At 31.5% G+C, this 15,672-nt stretch overlaps 1 protein-coding gene across 2 annotated transcripts in view; it reads right to left on the minus strand.

Moving 5' to 3' along the window:
* The window catches only part of LOC129216089 (nonsense-mediated mRNA decay factor SMG7-like), an 83,494-nt gene that overhangs the window by 42,341 nt on the left and 25,481 nt on the right, over positions 1-15,672 (minus strand). For both annotated transcript variants that reach the window (XM_054850237.1, XM_054850236.1), the window contains exons 6-13: positions 14,249-14,341; positions 12,629-12,700; positions 12,225-12,378; positions 12,058-12,143; positions 11,087-11,317; positions 7,719-7,875; positions 1,375-1,448; positions 1,212-1,278 (exon numbers count right to left, since the gene is read on the minus strand). In XM_054850237.1, the coding sequence (XP_054706212.1) occupies positions 1,212-1,278; positions 1,375-1,448; positions 7,719-7,875; positions 11,087-11,317; positions 12,058-12,143; positions 12,225-12,378; positions 12,629-12,700; positions 14,249-14,341 (934 nt within the window). The remainder of the gene's footprint in view (positions 1-1,211; positions 1,279-1,374; positions 1,449-7,718; positions 7,876-11,086; positions 11,318-12,057; positions 12,144-12,224; positions 12,379-12,628; positions 12,701-14,248; positions 14,342-15,672) is intronic.

Genomic DNA, 15,672 nt, shown 5'->3' on the forward strand with positions numbered 1-15,672 from the left:
GGAGCTAAGCTATGTATTAATGATAGTTTTATCAAGATGTTTTGGATTCTACACAAATTTATCTCGTGTGAATAGCACTAATGTTCTGGAAACAGCAACTATGAAATTTTAAAACTATCTTATTATTCAACTACTTCTGCAACAGCACTGCAACATTTGATAAATCAACAACAATAAGATGACAACAAACAATCATAAAGAAATTTCAGTTGCAAACATTTTAACAAAATTTAATGAAAGTAAAAGAGATAGAAAAAAAAATCCACAAATCTTTTTTCCAAAAATTTCACACTGCAGAAAAAGAATGATTTTTTTCAAAACGTAGGAAGTATCCTTTCCTCAGTGGTTTGACAGCCCAGGGTGCACTTTGGCCTTATCAAAATTTTTTTTCCAGTTCAGTTAGTTTTCTTTTTGCTAGTGTTATCCAGTTCTTAGTTCTCAAAATTAGGTCTTTTTCAGGTCTTCAATCCATCTTCGATTTGGTCTGCCTTTTCTCCATACCGCAACTGGTCGAGCATTGAGGATTTTTTTAGCCTTTGTGCAGTATGACAATGTGTCCTGCCTATTTACTTTGATAAATATGATGGTCTTAAGTTTGGAATATGAGTGATATAGTTAGAATTTTGCTTTTTCTCTTCTCACACCATTTTTTGAATTTACTCCAAAAATAGTCATTAGAATCTTACTTTTTAAGATACTTATCATGTTCTCTTCTGCTTGAACATGGATTCAAGCTTTTATATGTGTATGTTAATCTTGCAAGACATTAAAACAATAAAACCTTAGTCTTTTTAAAAAAATTAAATTCAGTTTCATATATTTTCGTATTCCATTAAAACATCAATTAGTCATAGCGCTTTGAATTTCAGTAGTACTATTGGTCCTACGTTGATTTTAGAGTGGGAGGCATCAGAAGTATAAAAACAGCAATTAAAATAAATTATTGAAGTAAACTAATTTTAAAACAGCATTTTAATAATGTAGTGGTGATAAATATCTACAATCATTGGGATAATCTTTGATGTGATATTTTAGAAAAATAAAATTAGGGCCTCAAGAACAAAAATTAGAATCATTTGAGAATTTTTAACAGAAAATGTGCCCTTTTTAAGGTTTCTATAGCTTTTATAAAATTCAAGACATTTTTAGGGCTTCAAGGTTGGGGAAACCTTGTTATAAAATTTTAATAGTTAAAACATCATCAAACTTACCTTTGGGACTTTTTTAGAGGAAGAAATGACTGTAGGTCCCAATCTTCTGGAAGAGGAATATCCTCAACTACAAAAAAGAGTTAAATTTAAAAAATAAAATAATAAAAAGTTATGGAAATACTTCACTTCTCAAAAACCAAAATGGATAAATAAAACTACTTACATTTTTTAATATCATAAGATTCTTTTGTAGTAATATCTAGATCATTTAATAATTTGCACAACCCATGCCATACTCTGAAAGGAGAAAAGAAAAAAAAAGACATTAAATTCATGCAAACAGATCTCTCTTTGTAATAATGCATATCACATTTTTTCCCCCCATTTTTCTGTCATTTTAATCGTTTTTTTCCTCTTTTCGTTGTTTTTTTTTTAAATTTTCTGGTGCATTCTACATTTCCCCTACATTCCCCTTTAAATTCCGCGCATTTTATGATATCAACTATGTGTTTTATTCATTTTTCCACAATTCTAGCTTTTTGTCTATTTTTTTCTGTCATGGATCTGATTTTTTTCATCTTTTTGTCTTCCATTAAAATGGCGGTAGTGTCCTTTTCCTCCGTTGTTTGGGCACCAAACGTACTCATTGGATCCCGCGCATCGCGGTATCCCCTGATCTGATCGCTCATTCTCAGATTCATTTTTCCACTCCACTTCACTCTGCCTGCAGCTACCAGTCCCCTAGGTTGTGCTTTTTGCGGCTCTCCATTTTTCTTCGATGATGGCGGTGCAAAAGCATCATTGCCCGGCGTCCTTGGACAGCCATGGCTTTCTGCCGTATGTATAAGTCCTCAAAATGAGGTGAAATCTCTTTTACTTTTCTAGCAACATAATCATTTAAACAAGAGCGTTTAAATTTCATGGCCGAGGATGATATCATATGAAGAAACTTACCGGTATGTAAAATGACTTTGGAGGGCGGTACGCAGAATGTGCCGGAATCGAGCCCTTCATTACTGACCATATTTTGATACTCAACCTATCTGTGAATGGTGATGCAGCGCTGCATTTACCCCAATCAAATTTTTAATGTGTGATGATTTCAACACCACCACCAAGGTGATTACCAACCGATGCGCCATTTTCCGGCGTGGCATGGCCTGCAACAGACATCGTATGTGTCCAATTGATCCCTGAATACTTCCCACCATTTTGTGTGCCTCTTGAAATCGAGCTTCCCGTCCTGCACCCATTTCATTAGAATATTTCATAAACCATGCGATTGAATTCCCCTTTTTCCGAGTTTAACGAACATTGCAAGCTCCAGCTCCACTTTTTTTTTCTTTTTGAACTTTCAAGTATTTCACACGCTGATTATTGTTTTTTTTTTTATTAATTGTTACGCTATTTATCCCTAACCAGGTGATCACCATGAGAAAATTCCTGTCATATCCCGTCTGCTTTGAAATTTAAACTGAAATAAAGTATGTACGGTAATTGCTATGTTTCATTCCTATCGTCTACATACACTCAACATGGAGTAAGTCTCTTTTGATCTTGGCATTCAAGGCAGTCATTGGTCTGAGGTTATGTGCGGCTGCGATGCTTCCACTTCCACGGCCTAGAATGTTATCTTTTGTGTTTCTGATTAAATCTTCAAAATTGAACGCGACGCATCATGACACTCTTCAAATATAAAAAAGCAATAACAGTTTTTTTTTAATCAACAGAAAAAATTGTTTTGGTCACTGAAAAGTAATTTTTATTTCACTTGATAGTAAAACTTGGTGTGTAGCAGCTTTTCATTATAATCACTTTGACTTTCGAAATAGCATACCATTTCTGATAAACTTTTAATTCAACTAATAACAAATCAACACACACAAGGGAAAAACCTATGCTCCACTTAATATTTTTGACACATACTTTAGCTACTTTATTTACAGCATTAAGTAGATTTAATAAAAAAAAACTCTCATTACTACAATGTATAAATACACTAAGTAACATAAATTATGAATATGAAGAAAAGAAACAGAAATCAATGAGCATTTTTTTCTGATTTTAAAAGGAGTAAAAAATTAGGTTCATTGGGTAAAATTAAAGATTTTCATAAAAATCAGGCACCTATCATGAAAGAGTGGTACATTACACTTCATTCAAGCATAAAAATACCAGCTTGAAAAGAAAGCACATAGATTTAAAAAAAAAATATATATATATATATATATATATATATATATATATATATATATATGGCAATAAGAACCAGCATTCATTAACAGTAGCAAATGCAAAGTTGAAAAGCAGTTAATGCAGCAGTTGTAGATATGAAAACAGTTGGGGGGAAAAACAGAAAATTTCGGGGGGAAAAAACGTTTTTTTTTTCCAAAGGGATTTATTTCCACTCCAGTCAGAAAAATTGAAAAATTGATTCTTTTTTCAACTTTTCAGGAAGTTTTAATCGAAAATTTCAGCAAAAAGTGATACAATTAGAAATTTCTCATACTTAAACTATGATGCTGTTTCCGCCTTCCCCACCCCTTCTTTGTATGTTAAAAAACTCTAATTTTGATAATGCAAGTTGTTTTATGATAATATAATTTGCATATAAATCAAAAAACATTTAATACTTTTTGCACAAAAAAAGAAATTTTTTCACAAAATTATCTCAATAATATCAATTAGCGGAGCCGTTTGAGGTGAGAGTATATTTTTATTTATTAGGGCTGGGTGATGTAGGAATTACTACATCATGATGCTTCGACAACCTGAAATCACAATGTAAGCATTTTATAAAAAAAAAAAAATTTAAATGTTTTACTTATAACTGCTTGTTCAAATTTTTAATTTTATATAATACATTCAAGATGAAAAAATATAAATTACGCTCAATACTATAAACAGGTTCAATCAGCAAGAAATTGTTCAAAAAAAAAAAAAAAAAACAGCAGTAAAAGTGCAAGATAACAGAAAATATTACAGACTAATGTTTTGATATTACAATGAACCTATTTTTCAATGAAGAAAGATGTGAGCTCATGGAAACATTCTCATCAGCTAGCATTTAAAAAGGAGTTCCTTGAAGCACCAAAATATGTGTGTTTGTGTTTTAGTGAATGATTATAAAAAAAAAGTTTTGTTTATCAATGAATTTTTGGTCAAGACTTGTCTTTGTTTCCTATTGATACTTCCACGCAGAGAACTTCCACACACTGAACCTTCTTTAGCAAAACCAACATCCTTAGTGAAGAATTTGTTTTCCTTCTTCATGCAACAAACAAGCATAACTTTAATCACAGAACTATGTTTTTGCTGACTGTGCGAACCAAATGTATCACTGTTGTGCTAAACACATATGTGGAATCTACAGTTGAGCTCTGAGATATTGCGTTTTAAAGTTTGGTTCATCCATATATTTGATTCAGTTGTCTTTTTTTTTCTTCTCAGAATTAAAAAAAAAAAAAAAATAGTTCCCGATCAAATGACCCTAAAACATTTCATTTATTAAGCAAAATACGAAACAGGGAACAACTTGGTTACAATAACTCATTTTTGTTTAAAAGAACAAGTTTGACTATAATTTTATTACTGGGCTTAGCACGGCCATATAGTTCAACTGGAACTCCAGTTTAAATTTTGGTTCCGCTTCAAAACCATTACACAGTTTTGGTTTGGTGTTTCTGTTGGAGAGATAAAGAAAAACCAATTTAGTTTTGATTTGGACTTAGACTGGATTGGAAAAAATTATAACTCAAAGGCTTTTATTTTCAAATAGTAAAGTTATGTTGCAAGGAAGAGAAATCATAGTTTTTTTTCCAAAATATATCAATTGTGTTTGAAAGTCAATAGTAAATATTATTATTTAAAGTTTCAGGTTCAATCTAAAATAGAAAATGTAATTGATATGATTAGACACGCCTTTCACAATATTATTGGTTGAACGACGATTTGACTTATTTTTGCTGTTTGACCAAAAAAGTTCCAAGACTATTTTTTTCTAATTAAACTAACCTGTATGTGTATTTCTGTCAAGCAGAAACAGAAGATGTGTAGATTGCATAAATTTTTTAATGCTTAACCCTTTACATGTTCCAAGAAAAACAATACTAGTAAAAAAAAAAAAAAAAAAAAAAAACTATTTTTATTCCTAAAATAATCAATTTTTCCAGAAAAAAACGGCAAAAAAATGGTTTTTTCAACCACTTCAAAATTTCCCGAAATTTTACATTTCTAAGCAGTTGTAAAGCACAAATTAGCAACTGAGTGCAGACCTATGTTTTGGGGTTACGATGAGCCCTTTTTCAAAGCAAAGATGCACTCTCTGCTCTGTTGTGAAAAAGGGGTTAATGGTAACCCCAAAACACATGCCTGCAATTAATTGCTAATTTGTACTTTACAACTTTGAGATTTCTACTGTTAATCTGTTGCATAAAGTTATTCATTCATTTTGTATCAACAGAATATTATTAAATGTATTTAAAGTACTTTAAAATGTAAATAAACTGAATTAATAAGGCAAAATATTTAAAAACTACAAATGGTTTCATAACAAAAAAGGGGGGGGGGATTAAATAATTTATTAAAATATAAAGGGATTAGATTTAGAAATGAGAGATTATAGGTAAAATATGTTTAACTAGCTATCAACTTTCAAAATATTTGCAGGGTGCAAAAGGTTTGAAACTTCAAACACTGCATGCAGTTTTTGGTGACATAGAAATTTATTTCTTACTTATATGTGTCAGAAATAATTAAAATTCGTTTAAACTACAAAAAAACTGCTTCTGAAATTAATAAAAATTATTTCAATCTTCAAAATAAAAGACTTTGCATACTGATAAATATTTGTAAAACATAAACAATTACCTGAAACCTGAAGAGGATTAATAATTGTTTTCATACATAAATAGCTTGTTTCTACATAATTCTATCATTAGGCAGTTAAAATTGTAAGCAACAAAAAATAATAATAATAATAATAATAATTTGAATTTTGACATCTTGAATTCAAATTATGTTTTTCCCAATCACGAGTGTGTGTATGTAGGCGTGTGTGTTTGTGTGTGGGGGGTATGTGTGTTTGTGTGTGGGGGGTATGTGTGTTTGTGTGTAGGGGGTATGTGTGTTTGTGTGTAGGGAGTATGTGTATGCATGTGTTTGTGTCTGTGTGCTGGCATAAGTGTGTGGGTAGTTGTGTATATGAATGTGTGTGGGTGGGGGTATGTGTGTGTAGGCATATGTGTTTGTGTAGGCATGTGTGTTTGTGTCTGTGTGCTGGCATAAGTGTGTGGGTAGTTGTGTATATGAATGTGTGTGTGGGGAGGGGTATGTGTATGTGTGTGTAGGCATATGTGTTTGTGTGAAGGCATGAATGTGTGGGTAGTTGTGTGTAGGTGTATGTGTGTGTATGTGTGTGTGCGTACGTGTGTGTGTAGTTGTGTATGTATGTGCGTGTGTGTAGGACAGGGATGCAACCTGGAGACGGCTTTCGCTATAGGAGCAGCAACGTGAGGACCCGGTCGACGGTGATGCTGCAGAGGGTGGCGGTGGGAAAATAAAATCAAAGGACATCAAAACAGTCAAATGAGAACAATAAGCAATCATGATTGCTCAAAAAAAAAAAAAAATTATGAGCCATCAAGGCTTTAAATAAGTTAATTGTCTCAATATACGGAATTTGCCACCAATTTCAGAGCATTAAATACTCCCTTCATGATACTTTCAGTCATGATTTCTTAACTGCTTTAAATTGACCCAAATTAAAAAGAACAGTTTTGAGATTTTATACTATGATACTATGAGTTATATGCTCAGAAAATCAGCCTTTGTTTTTCTAATAATTCTAGTACACTTTTATTTTATTTATTCAAATTTACATATTAGATATATATATATATATCTGTATATATATATATATATATATATATATATATATTTTTTTTTTTTTTTGATGCAAGTGTAAGTTTAATTCGAACTTTATGATTTATCGTAGCGATGTCTCAGAGCAACAAGACATCCAAGCCAAGACACAACAGTAAGATATCCTAATATCCTACTGCTGTTCCGAGGTAACAATTTATGGTTGTAACCACAAAAAAGAAGAAAAAAACATAAATCTGTAGTTTTGGGAATTGCAGTTAAAATTGCAATTTTTAGTGTTTAAAGAACCTAGTTCTTCAGGCAGATTGGCCATACTGAAACCGCATTTAACTGATTCTTGATAAGGAAGTAAAAGTTTTGCCCTTGACCTGATGGAGAGTATCAATTTGTGACATGAAAAATACAATTCAAAACAAATGGCAAAAGTGCACACTTGCGTTTTTACATGGGAACAATGGCATAAAACTTACATATTTATAATACTTAAACACTTATAATACTCTTATAATTTCTGCTAATTAGAAAATTTTCTTTTCAAATGCAAAGAAAAATCATGAAAAATTATCATTTTCAGTTTATTTAAAATTTCTTGAAAGCAAAAATAATAATAATAATAATAATAAATTATCATTTTCAGTTTATGTAAAATTTCTTGAAAGAAAAAAAAAATTAATTTATACATACTGAGGATTTTTGCTTAAAGCTTCATGTTGAAGTAATTGTGTATCTTGCAACAGCCAATCCAATACAATTTTTACTGCTGGTAGAGTATAATAGCTTGCTGTTTCTTTTGGTTCTAAAGAAGCATGAACTGGTAGCAAAAAAGCATGAAGCATACTTGCTGGTTTGGGGGAAAAATTAGTTTTACAAAAGAATTGTACTAACACAAATCACACACAAGATTAATTTACATACAGTGAACCACCCCTTAACACACTCACTGATCAAAAAATCAATTCATTTTCAAATATTTTTTATTATAAAAAAGTACTACAAAAACACTTATTTTTGCAAGGAATCAAGTTTCACGAGCCCGTCGTAATCAAAAAAGTTTAAGCCATGCGAAATATTGTTTTATAGCTATTTTCCTTCTGTTTACATAAATTCACAAAATTTTCAGCTCACAAAATCACCAACATCTTTCTTTTCTCAAAAATTACAGCTTGCAAGAATAAGTGCTTTTACAGAAACTAAAATATTAAATAGCAATGAAATTAAAACAGGGCTAACATTCAGGGTGAGATTGTGGTATTCTTTCCAAAATTTGTCAGATACTCTCTTTAATAATGGGGTCATTTCCAAAACTTTAAAAGTATTTTTTTCTGTAAAAGCATACTTAAAAACATAGGATCCAACCATTTTTAAATAATTTGTTTTCGTTTAATATTTAAAAAAATTACTTAAATCGGTGCCCTTTCATTGTTTACACTTCTGTCGAAGACATCACAAATGATGAAATGCCATTCAGTGTTGCCATTCACAGAGCAAAATATTTAATTTGCATCTCTCCTCACGTGTATTGGCAACAATATGGATGATAGCAAGGGTAGAGCGCAATATTTAATTCGTTTCTTGATTATTATATCGTGGAAATGCGTTAGAAAGATGCCAAGATGCGCCAAAGTGCATCATTTGTGACGTCATCAAGACCATGCCTTGTTTGAAAAATTGGAGATTAAAAAAAAATTAAAAAATAACTTAGGAAAATGAAAATATTTTCTGGGTCCATGTTATTTTATTTATTTATTATTATTATTTATTTTTTTTTTTTTGCTTATTCTATCAGCTTCAGTGACTAAAAGTACTACTTTTGACTGAAGGAAACAACCCCATTGTCTGGGCAAGAATACATAAAGCTTAAAAGAGTGATTCTCCTCTTAAAGCTTAAGTTAAAATTTTCAATTTTAGCCACTGGAAAATAAAAACGTCTATTATTATCTTGTATTAGTTCCCATTGTATTTCATCTTATGGAATTCATTGAGTGCATGATTTGTATACAATCTCTATTTAGCCATCATACATTTAGGTTGAGCCAAAAAGTCATTTGTATTTTGGTGTAAGGAGAAAATGCACAATACACAACAATATTCCTTGAAGCAAAAATACTTATTTTCTTTTGATTTCTTTAGGTGGGATCATTTGATTAACCAAGAGGCAAAGAACCTGATATATATGAGGCAGTGAGAAGCAAAGGGATGTAAGTGGACTATTTAAGCTTTTCCGAGAGAGATTTATTTAATTCCGACACCCCTTCTCCTACCTAATGTTTCCAAAGATTAAAACTGTTGTTTGAAAACTTCAATTTTGAAAATTTTCCGAGGAAAGAAAGCCGAACTCCTCAGACCTTTACCTAACGTCTCCTAAAAGAGCCCAAAATTTCGAAAAATTACTTTAATATCTTCATCCACTTTTGTAATTGAAATGGTTTCCCCTGGGAAGTTTACAGGGAATTTTTAGACATGTCCTACTTCAAAGGTTACATTGAAAGAGGCATTTACTGATGGAACTTTGAGAGAGGTTGAGCATTGCAGGAACAGAGCTTGGTCGCAGTTTGATAGCTTCAAGCATAACTATGTTTTTGATAAGAGATGGTCTTCTACAACTTAGTTTTCTTTCAAAGTTGGAATTACTTCAGATGAAATGTATAAACTAGTTTTGCTTTGTAAGCTCATTCGTACAATCAAGACACTTCCCATCCGTTTAAGATTATGCTTTTCTATTAGGCTTTTTATTTCAAACGAAATGCAAAATATTAAATAGTTAATTTTCTGAACTGATCATTTTAGTAAGATACAACTCTGCTGAGAGAGAAATCATTCAAAAGAAAAACAATATCAAGTCTAAAATCTGCTCGTTATTCGCGCTGTGTGAATTTGATAAAATTAAATCAAAGCATGTGCGAGACTTGAGTCTTGAAAAGAAAAATGTGAAAAGCTTTTGACTCGACTTAAAAAAAATAAAAGTGATGACCAGCAACAAGCTCTTGTCTCAGCTAGGCTCGTTCCAGTCAATTTATCATTCCTCAATGAAAATCAAAGTCGTTTTAAAATACTCCATAACAAGTACATCTTGCAGTAAACTATTTCAAAAGTTTATAATCTTCCCAGAGTAAATTTTTTCCAATTACAAGATTACTCTGAAACATGAAAAGACTAAAATAATGACCCCTGATTCAACCTTCTGTGTTAAAATATAGCCCTTGAAAATCTTCCATTTTAATGAATTTAAATTATTGACTCAAGCTTCTTTTTTTGCTTGAGCCTGCACACATTAAGACTTCCAATTTGCAATCATAATCTAAATTTGAAGGTCCACTTATTATCTTAATGAAACCTCCCACGAACCCTTTCTATTAAGTTCATATATTTCTTTATAAAGAGAGCAAAAATAAGAGGCATACTCCAAATGTGGTGTTAATGACAATAAGAGTTTGATTTTTCAAAATTTCAATCGGCTTTATTAAACACATTACATTGAAGTACTTCATCCATATCTAAGCAGTAATAAAAATAAACATAAGATCAGAACAAACACTCAAGCACCATTCAGATCAGTACAACCTACCAACATGAATAGTAATTTTCACAAAAATAATGGCCGACGATCGAGTAACCCGCGTGTTTTAACAATGAAACTTGTGCCATGGCATGATGATTTGATATATTTTGGTAGTGTTTAACATGCAGGGAAAGGCTTTATTGATCCAAGACTGAACTCGATCCGATAACTTAACTGTTCTACTGGTAAGACTGTATCATTTCAGGGGAATGAAGAAACGAAAAAGCGGTCAACCATGAACGCAACCTACTGGAGTTAGGGTTCAAATTTAAACCATATAAATATCATAAAACAGGCAATGGTTTCGTTAAAATGTAGAAGAAGGGAAGCAATTTTTACTCATCACACTTTGACGGGTGACTTTCTAGTTTTCTACAAAATTTTAATTCACAATTTAATAGAACCTTTAAACAAGTCTTTCATATGATTGTAATGTTTCATGCACTAAATATTAGAATTTGCAATTCTAAAAAGAAAAATGTAAATTAATTACCCAGAAGCTCTTCAATGAGAGAAGAAGCTTTAAGCTCCTCGGGACTAAGCATAGTTTCATCCAAGCTTGTTGAATTTTTATCGAAATCAAGAGAGCCCCAGGTATGCTCAATTGCAAACAAACATACTGCAACCATTTGAACCAACTGCCAAGTTTCAAATTTTTCAGCAATTATTAAGGCAGGGAGTGATGTTGTTAATTTGCTAATCATTTGATCTGTTTTCTTGAGATCTAAAGAAGCAAACAAAATCAGTTTTCAGATTTTAGAGTTGTTTGAAGCAAAACAATCAAGTTTGGTCCTTAACATAAACAATAGTTTACACAGAAATGAATGAAAAATTTTAATATCCTGATATTTTTTTATTAAAAAAAAGAAAGAAAAAGAAAAGAAGAAAAGGAATGACTTAATAATTTGCCAGGTTTTGTCCTCTGTTCCAAAGAAATGAAATTGATTAAAAAATTTTTGGAACAAGTTAGGTAAAAAAGACTTTTTTTTTAATTTTTGATCTTGTGTGATTGCCTATTAGTCTATTGAAAGACATATAAATGGCATTTTGCTCCATTTGTTTAGAACTTAGTAGCTGAATTTCCATACATTTATATCATTTTTAGCCAACTCTATTCAAATCTTGAATGGCAGTGTTAATATTTTATGGTTACAGTTCACGTTAGAAGTTCTAAAAAGAGTTGTTATTTACTAAAGAGAAAATAATATTCAACTAAATAATAAAGGACACTTAAAAGAATTATGCAATTTTATTTGATTAAAATTAGAAAATTCCTTTAACTAATGTAATATATCTTTTAAAATTTAACTTGCATTATTTTTTATTTTTCAAGTACTTTTAAAATTAAAAGTGATTTTTCTTGAATTATTTCTGCATAAATCAAATTAGAATAAAACTTGTTGAAGAAATTTCATAGCTGTGGTAAAATAAATAGCTTAAAGCAAAACAATTGTAAAAACTTACCATTACCCAAATGTACAACAGCATGGAATTGCAGAAACACAGTAACATATTCAAAGGCTGTCATTCGAGGTTTTCCTTCCGGACTACTGCCGAAAGAGACAATATTTCAATAATATGTTAATGAATCAAAAACAGTCAATATTTCCAATGCATTTGATCAACATTACCTATCAGATGACATTTTTGAGAAGAGATTTTGAAGATTTGTTGCAGCTAATGGGAACGGATGCTGTACAGATAAGCTTCGTACATAAAAAAATACAGTTGAAAGCTTTTCACCACTAGCTGCCTCTAATAATGCAAGTTGATTGTATGGTTGACCTGTAAAAGAAAAAGTAAAGAGGTTGTAACAAAACTAATTTCTAATACCATTTACAAACACAAGTAACTTAAAGCACCCAAGATTGACTAGACACACAATTTTTTAACACAAAAGTAACAAATACTTAAAAGAAATAAATAAAAACCAAGCTATAAAGAAATGTTAACAAAAACATAAAACTACTAAAATCCTTAAAATAGTACAATTAATTTCAGTAATAAATAAGAGTATAGGGCAAAAACTACATACCATTACTTGGTACCAGGTCCACTGCATGACGATAAAAATTTTCTGCTTGTAAAGATTGCCCTCTATAACGAGCTGTAAAAAAGCACTCATGAAAATTTTAAAATGCAAAAAAAAAAAAAAACGTTTTAAAAGCAATTTTATAGCAAGTTTTACAAATTCCAAAATATGTCCAAGACCACGAATTTTCTATGTCGGACAGTGTATCTCAAAAATCCATACATATAAAAATGGAAGTTTATTTGTATGTGTGTTCCTTATACAAATCCAGTTTACGTTAGAATTTTCCAAAAAAAAATCGGGTCCTTTGATATTCCGGAATTCACACAGGGTAATTTAACTCCTGCTCCCCCCAACATAGGTGTGTTTTTCCTTACACAAATCTAAAGTTTTTGTCAGATCTTTGTAAAATTTAGCAGAGGTTATTTGATGTTCATGAATTGTCATAGGGTTTTTTGGTCTCCCTATGGGGGGAGGGGGGCGGAAGCTTATTTTCCCTGACAAATTTGATCAAAATAAAATTCCCTGCCGATTCCAGGTTCTCCCTGATCTCTGGGAACCTGATAATTTTAGAAAGATTTTTTTCTACTATAATTTGACATTTTTTCATCTATGCTTCATTAAGTTGTATGATAGTACAGACACAACAGTTAGAACAAATCCTTCTCAATTAGGTGGAAAACGGCAGCCAAAAAACATGTTTTACTTCAAAATCAGCTCAATCCATGCTTTAACCATATTGACAGGTTAACACTGTACGGGTAACATCAATATCACAATAAATCAGTTAATCAATTCGGATTTTTGATTTTACAGGCTAATAAATGGGATAAAAGTAGGAACTGCATGAACTAAATTGGAATTTAAATAAAAAATGTTAAAAAAAAATGAGCCAATAAACTTCAAAACCAGCAATAAAATGTTTTTGTTATTTGGAAATAATCAGACTATACTTTTCATTTAAAAAAAAAAAGAAATAAAGTAGTACACTAAACGTTTCTCGAATGCAAAATAAATTATTTTTGAAAAATTAAGTTTGCAGAGCTTGAAATGTTAGTTTGATTCTCCATAACTATTTTTGAAAAAAATTGATAAAGTGGTTATGACACTAATGTGAGAACTAGCTGACAAGCCTCTACCCAACAACATGACAAGCGATGGTGTGGTGGCGCTGCCAGTGTCTAAGTGGCAGCGAGAATTTCCCCATATCGTGCAGCAAAGGAGAGAGTTCCATTGGCTGCAGTCAAGAGAGGGGACCAGTGTGGTTTGCAGCCTGTTTAAGACAAGAGACTTGGCTTAGGTTGAGTACTGCTTTACTGCTTCATGGACCAGCAATGGAAAGTACCCGCGTTACCATGTGCCAGATACCAGCTTAGGACCGGATGTTGTGGTATCCAGTAGTTAATCCAGGAATTACAGGACATTCGGTTATTTCTATTCCATCATTGTTCAAGAATCATTTGTATATAACCACCAAACAAATATTTACTTAAAGTTGAAGTCTATGCATCCCCCCACAATAATACTTCACATAACATAGTTAAGTAAGTTACAGAAGATACATTTATGTGGAATTTTGTTATATTTTTTTTCAAACATAAGGTAAAACATATTTTACTTTACCTATATCACCCAAGTGTACAAGGCAGTGCTGACAAATGTACAAAAGCGAAGATTTTCTTGGTTGGTGAGCAACAGGATATCTACTAATCCATTCTAAAAGAGTTTTAAAAATGATAAAAATATTTCAGGAACAAATTACCTACATTTTATAAACACGCACACACACACACACACACATAAGATATATGTACAGTGAAACCTCTTGAAGCGGCCACAACTGTGTAGCCCCCCCCCCCCTTAGTGGCCAGTTTCTCACGGAATTTTCAGCCTATCCACATATGAATCAACCCTTAAGAGTGGCCACTAAAACCCCTCTGAGCGTCGGGTAGTTGCCAGTCAGGGCTTGGAAATTGACAGGTGACTACTCTTTCATTTCCTTTTGACCTGAATGTTTTCGTTAAGCAAACTGCTAGGAATTCTCTATATCTTTTTCTGGTGCCTGGTTCGGGTGTGTGTTGTGTGGAAGGGGGGAGGGCATTTTGAGACTTAGACACCTATAGGTGTAAACTACAACCTCACCAATCGGCAACTTTAGGAATCCATGAGAACTGATATTTTTCCCAGAAGGGAAACAATTTTTAGCTCTTGGGGAAAATTTTAATTTTTACTCATTGATTGATGATTGTAAAAATAAAATTAAAAAAAAAAAAACTTTTTGGCAGTAGTTTGAAATTAGACGATAAAGCTTTTAACATTAGTTATGATAAACAAAAGAAAAGTTTGCAACACTGCAAATTTGAGAAATTTTGTGATATCATCGGTAATTCAAAAGCTATAACTGATGACACAATTCGGGATTTGCTTCAACAAGTTAAAAATCAATTTGAAAAGAAAAAGTAGTTTCTGTAAAATTGTGCAGGAATACAAATCGAATCATTTTTTTTTCTAAAAAGGAGAAATCATGGAATAAAACATTTTCTTTTCTGTATTTCTTTTTAAAAATATCAAAACGTATTGAATTATATCATTAGTAGTGTAGTTCGAGTTCAATAATGAAAATCTTTAAGAGTGTCCTTTCCCTCTGAGCGGCAACATTTTCACGGAACAGAGGGGAGGTCGCTTGGAGAGGTTTCTGTGTATCAGGAATGAATTGATGCAGGAGGGAACAAAACAATCATTGAATATTCATTAGATAAATAAATTTTCACTAAGAGTTATAAAAGATTTGCTGATTATTTCTGGTTTTGTCATCCAACAACAAATGAAAGTTACTTGTTAAATTCATGTTTTAAAAATATCAATCTTTGCTGCAAGGATTTTAAAAAAAATCTATCATTAATAAATATCTTATCAATAATAAAACAAATTAAATTTATATAATAAGACACTCAATTTAAAATTCTTTAACTTACACTAAATGTATAGAATTAATCAATATTTAACGTCTATCACTAGTGCAGCCAGAATGTAATATCTGGGGAGTG

Source organism: Uloborus diversus, chromosome 2, assembly GCF_026930045.1.
Source record: "Uloborus diversus isolate 005 chromosome 2, Udiv.v.3.1, whole genome shotgun sequence".
In the NCBI taxonomy this organism is placed as follows: Eukaryota; Metazoa; Arthropoda; class Arachnida; order Araneae; family Uloboridae; genus Uloborus; species Uloborus diversus.